Below are 16,836 nucleotides of genomic sequence, written 5' to 3' on the forward strand. Positions count from 1 at the left end.
GTCGTTCCACTCTCTGCTCATCTTCCACCATGGTTATCTGGGCCTTGAAAAGCCTATGGAGCTGAAAGAGGAAGTGGGAACAAGTATCATCCTTACCGCTTCCTCTTTCATTTCTATGTACTTTTCAAGGGAGAATAAGATATCCGCCTTCATCTCCTTAGGAACTTGGAAGCTTTGCAGGCACCAAGGAAAGTGCTCAGTGGCACAGTTCTGCCAACAGAAACTGTATTGGGAGCCCCATGGCTTGGCTAGACTGAGAAATTGGGCCTATCCCCAAGCTACCCAGAAAGTAGGAGGGATTTGGAACTTGTCCCCCATATTCAAACCCATCGTTCTAACCAGCAGACTACAAGTCCTCTTCAGGCATTGTTGGTGTTGTTGTTTTGTTGTTTAGTCGTGTCCGACTCTTCGTGACCCCATGGACCAGAGCACGCCAGGCACTCCTGTCTTCCACTGCCTCCCGCAGTTTGGTCAAACTCATGCTGGTAGCTTCGAGAACACTATCCAACCATCTCATCCTCTGTTGTCCCCTTCTCCTTGTGCCCTCCATCTTTCCCAACATCAGGGTCTTTTCCAGGGAGTCTTCTCTTCTTATGAGGTAGCCAAAGTATTGGAGCCTCAGCTTCAGGATCTGTCCTTCCAGTGAGCACTCAGGGCTGATTTCCTTAAGAATGGATGCATTTGATCTTCTTGCAGTCCATGGGACTCTCAAGAGTCTCCTCCAGCACCATAATTCAAAAGCATCAATTCTTTGGCAATCAGCCTTCTTTATGGTCCAGCTCTCACTTCCCTTCAGGCATTACAATATTCAAAATAAGAGACACGTTTGCCAACGCTGCCTTTGCCATGCTGAGCAGCAAAGTCTAAAGGGGGTTAATAAATATATTTGCCTGTGTGCACAAACATGCTTCCATGTGATCCCTGCATAATGGGTTCTTAATCAGGTTGGAAGTGCATTCAGGTGAACATGTTTGTAAGCCTCCCTTTAGAGCTTGCTCATCACAGCAAAGTCAGGGTGAAGGGGGCATGGTGGCGTGTTTTGAATTTTTAATGCCCAAAGCAGACTACGCTGGTCCATGAGAATGGCTCTGTTTTTTAATGACTTGGGTGAGGTTTATATGTTGAATGGGGGAAAGTGGCTCTAGGAGGATGGAAGGCACAGCTTGGCCAAGAATATCACGACTGCTTCACATATGTGGCCTTAGGCGCATTTTGGACATGGGCAAGTTTTGCAACTAGAATTCACATATTCTGGGGCTTTGCAAAATTGGTGCACTGTGTAAAAGCAGCATGGATGAATGCTGATCAGATGAAGCTCTCATAAATTACTTAGGCTGGTTTCCTGGGAATATTTTGTTTGAAGTGGGAATTGGTAATCATTCATTCATTTTTTGGGTAACTGAATGTGGCAGTTCTATGAGGCATTGGGATGTGAGTGCAGCTGAGAAGAGTCTTGACAACATCCCTTTGATAATCAAGGGCCTTCTTCCTTCATTGACTCACATTCATCAGCCAACTCATTGAGAACCCGTTGGCATGCGAATAAGGAAACTGATACTTCATCAGAATCAAACCCAACAGAATCTAAAGAAACAGCACCAGCCACGAGTACTATGTGCAGAAACAGGTCTCTTTGTACAGCCAATCACCTTTGTAACACATATCAAATATATTTTACACTATTTACATATTTGCAGGTAGGCAGGTATGTGCACAAGTCAAAAATTTCATATGCCTTGTTGAAGCATCATTTTGATGCTAAAATATTTTTATCTCAGAAATTATACTCCAGGTAATCAGCAGTGACAAAAAAAACCCTCCTTTAAAAAGTGATTTTCCAGCACTTCTTGTGAAAATGTTCACATTCATTAACCATCGTTAACCAAACCAGATCTGATTTGCTATGCATTGTTACCACATCATTCCATTCACTCCGTGATCCCTGATTGGGCAAGAGCATACCCTCCAACATTCCTCAGATGAAAACAGGGACATTTCTCACTCTCCACTGACCCTCCATGACCCCCCATTTTTGCCCCCCCGCCCTGAGCATTTCCACCACCACTACTACATCAACAGGACACAGCACAGACACCCTCCGCCATCCTAAGAAAACCCCTTGATCCTGATTTATTCTATTCTTTGATACATTTATAAAAAAGAAAAATACACCAATAAATAAATTTTAGGAGGGGGCAAGATTAGATGTGGATGCACAATGCATGATATATATATATATATATGGGATGCGGGAGGGACTGTTGTGTAAACCACTGAGCCTTGGGCTTGCCGATCAGAAGCTCGGCAGTTTGAATCCCCGCGATGGGGTGAGCTCCCGTTGCTCAATCCTAGCTCCTGCCAACCTAGCAGTTCGAAAGCATGTCAAAGTGCAAGTAGATAAATAGGTACCGCTCCGGTGGGAAGGTAAACGGCGTTTCCGTGTGCTGCTCTAGTTTCGCCAGAAGCGGCTTAGTCATGCTGGCCACATGACCTGGAAAAACTGTCTGCGGACAAACGCTGGCTCCCTCAGCCAGTAAAGCGAGATGAGCGCCGCAACCCCAGAGTCGTTCGTGACTGGACTTAACTGTCAGGGGTCCTTTACCTTTACACACACACACACACACACACACACACACACACACACACACACAGAGTGGTACCTCAGGTTACAGACGCTTCAGGTTACAGACTCTGCTAACCGATAAATAGTACCTCGGGTTAAGAACTTTGCTTCAGGATGAGAACAGAAATCGCACAGCAGTGGGAGGCCCCATTAGCTAAAGTGGTGCTTCAGGTTAAGAACAGTTTCAGGTTAAGAACGGACCTCCGAGGTAAAGGGACCCCTGACCATTAGCTCATCTCGCTTTATTGGCCGAGAGAGCCAGCGTACAGCTTCCGGGTCAGAGGTACCACTGTATATATAAATAAATAAAATCAAGACTTCTTGCGCTCCACTGTACTCCCCCTTTATTCCTAGCCAGGGTGGCCCTGCTCTCTGCCTGCCCCTCTGAGCCCCTCTTGATATATTTTCTGATATTACCAGCTGAAGAAGGCGTGTACTCCGAAACAGGGCCCTGTCCTGGTCACCACTACTGAGTCGTACATCTGATTCACACTCCGGATACTCCTTTTTGGCCCTATTTGATCCTTTACTCTTTACTCTTTATTCTGATTTTATATAATATGGACTCTTTTTGACTGCTATTGAGACTTGTATAAAACAATTGTTGTACACTGGTATTTCATGTACCTTTGTACTATATTACTGTATATTTGAAACCACATTATTTCTGTACTTAAACGTTGTGTCCAAACTTACCATTACTTTAAAACTATCGTACTTACACGTTGTGTTTAAATTTACTACTAGCTTCAAACTGTTATTCTTAGCAGAATATACACGTTTTTCACTTCAACTCTTGAGTAGGAATTATTCCTTATATTGAAACTTTTGGCCAGAGTTCTTGATATATCCTTTTCAGTGCCCCTCTGAGCCGGCACATCACACAGGGCTGGGATTCAGTGGCCACAACCTTCCCTCCTCCTTGTCCAAGCTTCAAGCTGCCCAAAGGAGGAGGCTGGCAATGGTGGCCAAGGAGAGGTGATGGGATGCTGCCTCGCAGCCTCCACTGCTGCTGCCATCATCACTCAGGGCAAGCGCTGGCTCATTTGCGAGATCAGTGGTGGTGGCACTGGCTGGGGAAATAGGGACATCCTTGGATCAGATCAGAAGCTGGGATGGCTTTCGTAATTCCGGGACAGCCTCTGGAAAATAGGGACACTTGGAGCATATGCGAGGTGCAAGTGGAAGAAGCACTCAGCCCACCTCCTATAAAGTGGGTGCATGTGTGAATATTCACACAGTTTAATTAATTATCAGTGCAGTGGTGGTGGTGAGGATGCTATTCCACTTAGTATTTGTGCTTTAAAAAATTTTAAACCTCTAAAACTGATTCTAGAGATGAAAAATGGAGAATTCTCTCAGCTAGGAGAAGAGAATTGCTGAATGGAGGTGTAGGAAACGACAGTGGGGAAAATGAAGAAAGCAATATCACTATTATTTAGTTACTCAGTTTGCAGACTTGCCTTAGTATTTAAGGATGCTGAAAAAAATAATTATCCACCCCGCCCTGGCTGCTTTGACTCCCAGTTCAAAGTCCCAAGAGGAAGTGTGTGTGCATTGCTAACGAAGGGTTAAGCAATAAAAGGCCAAGAGCAATGGCAGAGGTATGGGGGGAGCCCAGGACAGAAATAGCAATCGGCAAGGTTGTGTAGTGGTAAACATTGGCCTGATGTGCTCTTGGAGAGCTACTGCAAGGGGTGAGGAGGAGTTCAGGATCAGGAGAGAGAAGGAGCTCACGGATTAGGCTGAGAAGAATGGAAAGGGGTCTGAACTTTGTGTACCCGCTGCTATGTGTGGAGCCCAAGACGAGAATAGTAAATGAAAAACCTTGTGAGGTCATCACCACCCACAGCGCTTATATCTTCAGGCTGCATCGGAGTCAACTCAAGTGCTAGGGTTTCCCCAGTTCCAGTGTAACTACATCCTGCAGTCCAGGAGTCTGATGTTATTAAGAACTGGTTATTTAATATACCAGGTAGCAATGTGTGCATTTATCCTTATTTTCTTTTTGCATTTTTACTCACAATTTCAGCTTCTCCCTGCTTGGTGTTTACGCCCTTCGGATATTTGTGGGCCGTTATCATATTGCTTCTTAGCCATCGTTTAGCCAGCTCTTTTAATCTTTCTCCTCAGGTCAGTCTCACCAGCTGCTGTCCAAGGATCTCCTGCAATTTTTGCAGGCCCTTTCTGGCCCTGTGCCCACGCCGTGGCATAACAACATACTGCAAAAGCTCTCTTTAGAACTTGCAAGCACAATATTATAGAGCTCGCATGCGGGAGAAGCAGTTGGACTGATTTTCAGTATTGATCAGAAGAGGGTAGTTGATTTTTTGAGTCACATCCTTTCCAGGCTATACCCAGGATTTTTGTGGTGAACTTAATGATATATTTGTGACCAAGTGGGGCTTATCAATCAGTATGGAACAATAACCCCCCCTCTCTGCTGTTTTTGGACTACAACTCCCATCGTCCCTAGCTAGCAGGACCAGTGGTCAGGGATGATGGGAGTTGTAGTCCAAAAACAGTTGAGAGACCCAAGGTTCGGAAACATGGATGTAAAGTCAATCTGTGTCAAAGTTATATAATTTACTATTGCTTTAAAATAATGAATTTAGTTGTCCTTCCTCTCCCCAAAAAGAGTATTTCTATGGCTTTCCAGGTTTGAGAATGTAAGAGGAGTATGCTGGATCAGGCCCCAGGCCCCATCTAGATCACCATCTTGTTCTCCCTGTGGCCAACCAGAATGCCTATGACTAAACTGCTTCTGGCGCAACGGGACACTGTGACAGAAACCAGAGCGCATGGAAATGCCATTTACCTTCCTGCCACAGCCATTCCTATTTGTCTACTTGCACTGGTGTGCTTTTGAACTGCTAGGTTGGCAGGAGCTGGGACAGAGCAACAGGAGCTCTCTCCGTTGCAGGGATTTGAACTGCTGACCTTCTGACTGGCAAGCCCAAGAGGCTCAATGGTTTAGACCACAGAGCCACCTGCGAATGGAAGTAATAGTCTAAAACATCAGGAGGGCGGCAGTTTGGGGAAGGCTGGGACAGGCAGAGGCCTTTCCTCACCTGCCTTCTGGTCCAGATGAGTTCCAGTTTTGAATGCTTGTACTGTGCCCTGATCTCACAAAACAGACTGGGCGTTCTCTTTAGCTCTATCCAGGTGTTTAAGATCACACAGAAAGGAGATAAGTAATGCTGCACACATGCACCTTGCACATCTCACCAGCTCTTTCCACATATTGGGGGGGGGCATGCCCCGAATGCACAGAGGAATTTGGGGAGGGACCAGTGGAGGGGGTGGGGTGAGTGTGCGGGATCCAGCTTTCCTCCCTCACATGATTATTGCTGCGTGATCCTCAAACAGGAAAAGTTGTACTCCTAACAAACTACCTTCCTGAGCTAATGGATGTAATATGTGGTTGGGTGTTACAGAGCTCCAGTCTGTATTTTTCATTGGACCCTCAAAATTTATGTCATTGCTGCCTTGTTTGGAAGGCTCCAGATTTACAAAACTGTTTGGGGCAAAACACATTGCGTGGTGATTCCCGCCCCCCCCCCCCAAGTTGGAATAAATAAAAACACTGGACACCAGAATTTAGGTTAATGGGCGAAAAATGGCCACAACTTTATTGGTTACAGGTAAGAGCGGTATTGGCTTTAGGCATTGGTCCTATCATACTATCCGGCATAGAACCGAAAAGGGTTAATCACCAACAGGGGGAACCCCTGAGATGCACATCCCTAGGCGCTCCCCGAGGGGTCACCGCTCGAGAGCGTGCTTTAGGCCCTAGCCTCCATAGGTTTCGGACGAGGCGACGCCCCCCGGAGTCCTTTATCGGACTGCCCTTAAACATTTGGGGGAGGTGATGGCGCTCCCCCCCGGTCTCATCTGCATAATAATGCAAAGGCCAAGATCACGCAGCAGAAAAAACAGCGAAGAAAATTAACCCGGTAAGCAAGAGCAAACAAACCGCAGCTGTACGAGGGAAAGAAAGGTGCGATCCCAGGCTGCCCCGACCTTAAATGACCTCCCCTAGCCCCGCCCCTGCCGTCAGCCAATTGGCTGGCGCAGGGAATGACGCAGCCCAAGGATTCCCAAGTCGCGCGGGGCCGCAGCCAGCCCCGCGCGAATGCAGGTGGGCGTGAGCCCGCAACCCCCCCCTTATTTCGGGAGTGGCTTCGGGCATATTGCAGAACTGTTCTTCTTAGCATCTTTGAAATTTTGCACTCTCTTTTGCATGACTATTCTGTTCTAAAGGGCTGCTGGACCCTGGAAGATAATGGAATCTCAGAGGCTTCTGAGAGCTCTTGCAGGATTTCCAATACTGTACAGTACTTTTGATGCCTTGGTCTCCCTGTGAAGTTAGGGCAATAGATGTACTTGATCCAAATATCCTCTCCCACTGAGAAAGGTCCAACTGGCTCCTTAATTCACTGGAAAGATCTAAGCTATGAAGCAGTTTGGGAGGTGGCTTGAACACAAGGTGGTAGATGACTCACAGTGTGTCTCGCCAAACATGGACGAAAGCTTGTTATTAAGCTTAATGTGATATAGAACCAGTCTGGACACGTGTACCTCTACATGCCCTACCTTTGCCCTTCCTGGCATATAACATCAAGTCTGGAGTAACTTTGATCAGCTGGACCAGGGAGAGAGTGAATACCTCATAAGTGGGGAAAGACTCGGCTGCCCTAGATGAGGCAGCCGTACATCCGCTAATGAAAAAGTCCTTCTGAGACACAGAAGATTATAATAAATATTGGCAAATTCCAAATGTTGCCTTCCTGGGCAAGGTGCTTGAGTGTTTGGTTGCAGTTCAAGTCTAGTTGCTCCTGGATGAGACCAATTATCTACATCTATTTCAATCATGTTTCAGACCTGTTTTTTTGGCATAAAAGCTTGCTTGGTTTCCTTGATGGTTGCCCCAGCCTGTTTCCAGGCACAATTCCAGGTCCAACATATTTCCCCTTTCAATTCAGCAAGTAAGAGAAATAGAGACACACAGTGGTTTATTCAGATTTATTTGTATGCAAGTCCTACTGGATTTATTTCAGTGTAAGTGTTAGAGAGTTTCAGATTAGGGCATTGTTGTTGTTTAGTCGTTTAGTCGTGTCCAACTCTTTGTGACCCCATGGACCAGAGCACACCAATCACTCCTGTCTTCCACTGCCTCCCACAGTTTGGTCAAACTAGGGCATACACTAGGGCATATCCACACATACATGGGCTGCTGTTTCCAGGTGTGGGTTTAAGTGCCTTCATCCCCACATGGAGTGCTTTGAGTTTTATTCCTCCAAAATCCACCTCCATGTTTCCCTTCCACACTAGTAGGTTAATGCTTGATGGGGGATGCGGGTGACACTATGGTCTAAACCAACGAGTTTCTTGGGTTTGCCAATCAGAAGGTCGGCGGTTCAAATCCCCATGACAGAATGAGCTCCCATTGTTCTGCCCCAGCTCCTGCCAACCTAGCAGTTCGAAAGCACGCCAGTGCAAGTAGATAAATAGGTACCTCTGCAGCAGGAAAGTAAACGGCGTTTCCGTGCGCTCTGGTTTCTGTCGTGTTGTTTCTGTTGCTCCAGAAGCAGTTTAGTCATGCTGGCCACGTGACCTGGAAAGCTGTCTGTGGACAAACGCTGGCTCCCTCAGCCTGAAAGCAAGATGAGTTCCGCAACCCCAGAGTCACCTTTGACTGGACTTAATTGTCCAGGGGTCCTTTACATTTTTGCCCTTTTAATGCTTGAGAATATTGGTACTTTGTCATGTTGTCACCCTTCCCTCAATTAGTACTTACTCATCCATCATAAAATCCAGAAACCTGAGGTCCAGTTTGGGCATACATGCAAGAATTTGTTTATTCATGCACAAGCACCTTATTTTTTTTTTTAATAGAAGTTTTCCAATATTCCAAACCTACAGTAGAGAGGGGAGGGGGGGAGAGAGAAGGAAAACAGCAGTGGACTCTCAGTCTCTGACTCTTTCCCTCCCTTCCCTTCTGCATGAAATGAGGCTGGGAACCACATGCATCCCACTTTCTGCAGGTTCCCCACCACTGGCCTATACAGATGTTTTTGTATTCTGTATTTTCTAGTCTAAATACAGGTGTTTTATATTCTGTGTTTTATATATTCTGTGATAGCTGAATGTGCGCACACACACTGTACCTTTAAAGCACATTCAAAACACGCTCCCCCTGCAAAGAATTCTGGGTACTGTAGTTTACCCCTCACAGAGATAAGAGTTCCCAGCAACCCTTAACAAACCCAGAATTCTTGGAGGGGAAAGAATGTGCTTCAGTTGTGCTTTAAAGTGTGTATGCAGCTGTAGGAGTACGATTTAGTCCTCAGCTAAACATGCTTTAGTTCATATGATTTAAGACACCATCAACTCCTGTCATAGCATGGTTGAATAGAAATAAGACACAATGGATTACAGTGTATAAGCACAGTATAAGGACTTTGTTTTTGTTTTGTTTTTAAAGTTGTTTATTGCTGCATCATCATAGTTAGGTCAACATCACAGGGAGTCACATTTTATGCCGTTTGCAATGCTTCCTGAAGCTGTTCTGTTATTCTATCCCATCATATTTCCTCCCTCCTTCTTTGTTTCCTCTATATTTCTTGGCTTTAAAAAGTGCTTTTCTCCTCTTTCTACGCAGTTTAAAAACAGTCAGAAGGGTAAATATTTTATTTGATATATTGATGGCTTTTTACTTTATCCCCAATTGACTTGGCGGAAAAGAAGTCATTGTACAAGGACAATCGAGTTAGGACATATCTGAGGAGCTGAAGGACCCTTTAATGGTCCTCCTCCAGCCTCAGCAGTTTTTTGTTTTGTTTTGTTTTTTTCTTTCTTTAAGTAATCGCCCAGGACGATATCTACCTTTATCTCCCCATCCCCATTTTATGTTGTTATTTCAATGTATATCATGCTATGGCCTCACGGCTAATGCAATAAAAATCTATTTGATTTGATTTGAAGTCATTGTTTTCAGGCTCTCTGGGAATGAGTTGGTAGGCTTCCACCATGTGCATGTGTGTATTTGTGACACAGTAAAGTCAGAAAGGAATTATTTTCACTTGCTTTCCAGAACAGTAGTTGTATTGATCCATTTAATAATAATAATAATAATAATAATAATAATAATAATAATAATAATATGTATACTTATTTGAAGGCTCATCCAGGCTTTTGTTTGTCCTGCTGCTTTCCCCCAGGAAAACCTGCTCTTTAGTGTTGAATCGGAGCAAACAGCAACCAGGTTTTCCGCAGATGGACGTTGGCTCCAATTTAGCACTAAAGAGCCTGTTTTCCCTGAGAAAGCGGCGAGACAAGTGAAAAACAGCTCAGACCTGTGTCTAGAAAGCATGGGATAGGCGAGAAACAGCTTGGACCCATGCCTTCTACATATGGGACAAGCGGGAGTTTGGGCAGTCCTTGAGAGTAACTCTATCAAATACAGTAGGGCTTACCTTTGAATAAATCTACAGAGGATTCGGAATCATTCACTGAGGTAGCCACGGTGAAAATTAATGTACTGAGGTGTTTATTGCAGGTTAGTTCTGCCCGTCCTTGGCTTTGGCTCTGCCCCTTACTGGCATGCAAACACCCCACCAACTGTTAGTAGAGCTCAGTCGGTAGAGCATGAGAATCTTAATCTCAGGTTCGTGGGTTCGAACCCCACGTTGGGCAAAAGATTTCTGCATTGCTAGGGGTTGGACTTAGATGACCCTTGTGGTCCCTTTCAACTCTATGGTTATATGAGGAGGGCTCCACACATTGGTGGCATGGGAATGTGCCCTAGCATACTGCTGATGAGGAAATGGAACCCTTAAAAGAAGAAAAGGGGGGGGGGAGATTGCCCACCCTTTTGATAAATGATGGTTTATTTCAAGAGGAAGGAACCTTCTTCAGCCCAAGGACCTTTAGGGCAACTATCTGTGGGCCATTCATCAGTGGTGTGTGGGGCAGGCCCAAAGTGGGTGAAACAATTAAAGGTATTAATTTTACCTTTGTATAGTAAGCATGTTTCTGCACACACCCGTATACACGACTCTCTGTTCTCCATCCAGACAGGAAGGAGGCATCTTGGATTACAGTTTGCACAATCACAGACCACTTGTCCTCGCTGGATGGGGCTGACGGGAGTCAAACAGCATCAGAGGGGCACCGCACTGCTATCCTTGTGCAGAAAAAAACAATTGTCCATGCCCCGCCCCCCAAAAAAACAATTGTTTAGGACAAGGGTGGATGAGGAAATAGGGGGTACATTTAAAGGTAAAGGTAAAGGGACCCCTGACCACTAGGTCCAGTCGTGGCCAACTCTGGGGTTGTGGCGCTCATCTCGCTTTATTGGCCGAGGGAGCCAGCATACAGCTTCCGGGTTATGTGGCCAGCATGACTAAGCCGCTTCTGGTGAACCAAAGCAGTACACAGAAATGCCGTTTACCTTCCCGCTGGAGTGGTACCTATTTATTGAACTTTGATGTGCTTTTGAACTGCTAGGTCTGCAGGAGCAGGGACCGAGCAACAGGAGCTCACCCCGTCACAGGGATTCGAACCGCCGACCTTCTGATCGGCAAGTCCTAGGCTCTGTGGTTTAACCCACAGCGCCACCCGCGGCCCTTGGGGTACATTTAGGAGTGCTGAAAACCATCAATAGTAATGAAGATGTCCCAAACAGGGAGTCCCACTGCACATTATGCTTGGATCTGTGTTTTAAAGCCCCAACACCATGGTTTATTTTTAATAAAAGCAAGGAGGAGGACATTTGGAACAAATAAGCAGAAGTGGATTCATGTATTCTTAACCCTTTCTCCTGCAAATCCAATGGCTCTCCCCTCTCCCTGTAAGAATCACAACATCACATTTGTCAACGTGTGGTTACCCCTAACCAACCAGCCCCCACCCCATCCTTTCGTAGGAGATTCAGAGTGGGGGAGCTGAGTTTTATTTGGCTCAATGCTCTCTGTCCCTCCCCAGCAATAGTGGCAAGGGCAGTGTCTTGTTCTGCTGATTCAAGCATCGCCCATCCTACTCCTGGCACTTGGAGCATGTGTGTGTGTGTGTCTGTGTGCGCAGAAGATGGGGAGGAGGGCCGTGTTCTGCGAGGTGTGAATTGCCAAGAGCTCAGGACATTTGCTAGTGGGGGAACACGAGCCTCCTAGTGAGCGTTCAAGCCAGTGCTGGGTTATTGAAGGGCATGTGACAAAAGAGCTGTGTGTTCTCAAATAAATCCTTCCCCAGGCCGCTCACCGAGAAATGGGGGACATGCAAAAAGAAAGGGAGAAACGGGATTCAGAAATCTGCTTGGCGGGTAAGACAGCATATTCAGCTAGCTCAAAGCTCTGTTGATCCACAGTACTACTTCAAGAGCAGGAAAGCACCTTGAACTCTGAACTCCGCCCAACCTAGGCTCCACAATCTTGCCTGCAAGTCCCCGGGGCATTCATAAGTAGAAGTTAAATTGGAGAAAAGAAGCAAGAGGGACAACAGGAAGAAACTAACCCTTTGATTATTATTTTTTTGCTGCAGTGGAAAACCCTCTTTTACTACTCCTCTATTTTATTGCAACTCAAAACTCATCTAGAACCACTAGGGGGACGATCACGCACAAGACACAGCCACTCCAGAGTTTCTCACTGAGCCCCATTATAAAATATATTGCAGCCTTGGACTAGAGGACTGTGTTATTTCCCACTGGGAGAGGCTTTGTCTCTTCGGTGGCTGAAAATAGTAGTTCTTCCTTCTGAGGTTCAGTGCTAAAGTATTCTTGCTGTGCTTTGTGATATGATGTGTCTTTTTTAAAAAAGAAAGTCTCTTGAAAACATAAGAATAAGTTTCGTATTTATTACTGTTGGAAATCTTATTTTACATTGATTTATTTAGTTTGGACAACTTACCTTTCTGCCTTACAGAATCAGTGTGCTTTATGAAAGCTATTTTGACCAGGGATGGATAAATCTCGACAGTTTTCCATTTCTTTCTGTTTCTTGTTTTTCCAAACTTAACTTCGGTTCACCACATATCTGCATCAGCTTGTGTGTGTTTTCGATAGAATGTCCTCATAAAGAGATGTCGGCATTTTAGAGCACATTTCTCCAAAAGTATACCAATTTTTCTATACATTTTTGCCTAATACAGTGGTATCTCGGGTTAAGTACTTAATTCGTTCCGGAGGTCCGTTCTTAAGCTGAAACTGTTCTTAACCTGAAGCACCACTTTAGCTAGTGGGGCCTCCTGCTGCCGCCAGAGCACGATTTCTGTTCTCATACTGAAGCAAAGTTCTTAACCCGAGGTACTATTTCTGGGTTAGCGGAGTCTGTAACCTGAAGCGTATGTAACCTGAAATATCACTGTATGTGAACATTTGCAAGCAGCTTTCCCTAATACAATGCATTCCCATAAGTCATTTTCAGCAATATATACATTTTTATGTTTGCATTTCCCTAATGAACATGTTTTTGTACACATCTATTTGGCTGCAGAACTGCTTCGCAAAATTCAGAGAAGAGCAATTTCAAACGACGGCCATGTTTAAATTAGCACCAGGAGTGGATTGCTCAGTGGGGAGAAGCCTCTGAAATGGACTTCTGACAGGAATTGGGAGGGGTGAGATCAGGGCTGCCTGGATGCATCCACACAACAACCCTGTGAGGGAGGTTAGGCAGAAAGACTGGGGCTGGAACAAAATACCGTATTTCACTGCATCATTGTCGCCACCTCATAATACTCGCACCCCTTTATTTGGGCCCTAAAATCAGTCCCAAAGCATTCACTGCATAATAGTGGCAGTGCATTCTCAGAGCGCATGCTCAGTACCAGCTGAAGGTGCAAGGGGAGCGGACGGGCGGACATATCTGCCATGAGTGAGGCACAAGAGACCTTGATTGCACCAAAAACAGTTAGTAACAATTAATAAGCAACATAAACATAAGCATGTTTGGCAATAAAAAAATGTTTCCTCACATAATGGTTGTGCTTCGGTTTTTCACCACATAATCGCCACACCATCCTTTTTTTGGTAAAGAAGAATCGGCATTAAAACTGTGACTATTATGCAGTGAAATACAGTAACTCAGTGAATTTTGCGGCTGAGGGACAAATTAGATGGTTGAATACCCTCCTGGCTTTTTCTGTTTGTTAATGACTATTAGTAAGTAGAAGGCTGATAATTTCACTGGAAGACTGAAAGGATGAGCTTGACTGGGTACATGGCAGCAGCGGATAAAGATTTCTTCATCGCCATCCCTCCTGCCGCCTTATAGACCAGCAGGTTTCTTCCCAGCCCAGGTCATGGAGAGATTTGGGGAGAGAATGCTGAGAAGCAACCTTGTCAAATTGCTCCAGATCATCTTCCATTCCACATCTCCACCAGGGCAGCGACAGAGGTGTTGTCATAGTATTCTCCATCATCCTTTGGATATTTTGGAAATCTGTTGGATCTGTTAGTCTTTGTGGGGTGGCTGGCTATTCCAGTGGCATAGGATGGGTGGGGCAGCCGGGGCAGTGGCCCTGGGAGCTTTTTTTAAGGGCAATTTTTTTGGGGGGGGATGCCTGCTGTATCCTCATGCCACCCCTGCGGCTCAACCCCGTGCCACTCTGTGAGGGCAGCTGCCTTTTATTTCGCTGGCATGGGTGGTGGAAAGCCTTTATGAACAATCTCCCATTCCCACCACCCTTCTGAGTAATACCCCTCCCCACCTTCTCACTATATAGAAGGATCTGGCAACTTCTGTTTCAGTGTATCTGAAGAAGTGTGCATGCACACGAAAGCTCATACCAAGAACTAACTTAGTTGGTCTTTAAGGTGCTACTGGAAGGATTTTTTTTATTTCGACTATGGCAGACCAACACGGCTACCTATCTGTATATGAACAGAAGTTGGGATGATAATTTTCCGAGCTTCTTCTGCAGAAGTATGAGGAACAATTGCTTCCTGGGTACGATGGCTCCATTTGGTGAGCTGTCTTAAGGGGTGGGGGTGGGGGTTGCCCTCCTAGGTGACATTATGCTGGGTCATAAGGAAAGGGTTAAATGAGTGTGAAGTGATTGGCAAGTGGGAACCCAAGGGGAGGAGTTAGAGTTAGTGTTGTTAAGGAGTCAGTCGGGTGTTAGAGAAGAGAGAGTGAGGATACGTCTGTGGGTTGGGATAGTTTTGATGTGAGAGAGTGAGAGAATCTGTTAAGAGGAGTCAGATAGACAGTTGAGATAATCATTTAGAAGTTATTAGGAAGGTATAGGCCGGTAAAGAAACTAAGAAACTGACAAGAAAAATTATCTGAAACCATAAACTTGTTAAGGCTTATAAAATAAACTTGTTTATTTGGTTTAACGTTAACAACTGTCTGGACTCTGTGTGTACCCGAGAGAAACGGGTTGGTGGCAGCGGGGAAGCAATCACAGTGGTGCCACAGGGATCAATAGACCGTCAAACGTCTGGGGACCCTGTGTGATCGCCACAGGGGGATATTATTATTTTTTTAAATTGCAGCCTCAGCATCTTCCAGTTATTGTTGACCATAGTCATTTTGAAAATAATGGATCTTATTTTCTTCCTGTTGCTCTGCAGCACTGGCCTATTTCCTGTGTCTGGCCGGTCTGTTGATTTTAATGCCAAAGAACTAATTACACAGAGGTAAAGGCTAATGATTTGTAAAGGATATGATCACGTGGGTTACAGGGATTGTACACGCAGGTCCGGCTATCAGAATACTTCTCATGCAAAATTTCAGTTATCTGAACACAAAGAATTATACTCAAACTTTGCTACACAAATGGTTGATTCAGATATCTGAATGTCCAGAGTTTGCCCCTTTCTTTAGTTGTCTGTGTTTTGCTGGTCACTGGCAGTCATTTCAGGCAGAAATCATGGAGGTAGGGAGGGAGATTAGCAAGATCAGGGAGCAGGAGAGATCAGACAAATCACCTTTTTTGGGCAGAAACAAGGGACAGAAGGAGACAAATCACAGATTAGAAATGTTCCCTTCAGAAATAATGGAAATCACCAGCTCATTATGTGAACACTCACCTAATGAATGATTTTCCTGGGAATGCATTCTGTTCAGAAAGCAGGATCTGTGTGTACACATAATACACACAGGCTGTGTTCATATATTTTCCCTTATAGATGGAAAAGCATCATACATAATTGGAAAAATGGTCCACAGAAAAGGGCTGTACATCCCAATGCAGTTTTTCATTTTTTAAAGTCCAAGCACAAGTTTGGAGACTGTTACATGCATCTAGTTTGGACCCAACATTTCTCCAGAGATATGGCTTGATCACACATGCAGATTCATTGGGTGGTTACGGTCTGCATGCTAGTTACACATCATTAAAGTAGATGCAAATTAAAGATGGCACGGATCTAAGGAAACCACCTATGGGGTCTTGCTGCTATCAAGTCCCCCTTGGTCTCTTTTTGTTGTTTTATGAGTGACTTGGTTGTGCTAACTGCCCACTCCTCTATCCTCAGCTCTATGGCCAGTACACAGACAACCTCTGCAGTCTTTCCCGGAAGGAAGAAGATGAACTCCTGGGGGAGAAGAGGCCCCAACGCAATGGCCAGGGGCCCCTGAAGCGAGTCAGCCAGGCCGAAGTGAAAGCAGAACGCTACTCCAAGTGCCATGGTAGGCCTCAGTGAAGCCCTGCTTTTCCAACGGGCTTTTCACACTGGTACACTATCCGGCGTGAAAATGGATGGAGTTAATTGTGTCAGGGTGTGTGTGGATGCAATGAAACAATCCCAGAGGTGAATAGAAAGCTTTGGTACTTTCATTCCATCTTCTGGAAGCTATCTACCTTCTGGAGAACCTTCCTACTACACTGGTGTGTAGTGAGGAGCTGCACATTGACCACCAAATAACTGTGGCAGGAGTGGGGAACCTCTGGGCCTTCAGATGCTGCTGAACTACGTCTCCCATCAACCCCAGCCAGCATAGACAATAGTCTAGGCTGATGGGAGACGTACTGTACCACAACAACATTTGGAAGGCCAGAGTTTCCCACACCTGCTGCATGGGTTACAGAGGGTTAGGTTTTCAGGAACAGGCTTGAGATAAGAGTTGAGGAACTTTTCACAAGTGACTAACTGGTTAAATGGCACTATTATGTGCTACTCGTTTCCCAGCAAGGTGATGCATTCCAGGAGCAGCTTCCTGGGTTTGGTTTCTGAGGTCGCTGGACATTTATGGTGGGTTCTGTAG

The 16,836-nt window shown here is 45.3% G+C and overlaps 1 protein-coding gene across 5 annotated transcripts in view; it reads left to right on the forward strand.

Annotated features, from left to right (window-relative positions):
- Nucleotides 1–16,836, forward strand: part of CLCN1 (chloride voltage-gated channel 1) — a 105,008-nt gene that overhangs the window by 50,535 nt on the left and 37,637 nt on the right. For all 5 annotated transcript variants that reach the window (XM_081176256.1, XM_081176254.1, XM_081176257.1 and 2 more), the window contains exon 2: nucleotides 16,107–16,260. In XM_081176256.1, coding sequence (XP_081032382.1) covers nucleotides 16,107–16,260 — 154 coding nt within the window. The remainder of the gene's footprint in view (nucleotides 1–16,106; nucleotides 16,261–16,836) is intronic.

The sequence above is a fragment of the Podarcis bocagei genome (assembly GCF_964188305.1).
Source record: "Podarcis bocagei genome assembly, chromosome: 17".
Lineage (NCBI taxonomy): Eukaryota > Metazoa > Chordata > Lepidosauria > Squamata > Lacertidae > Podarcis > Podarcis bocagei.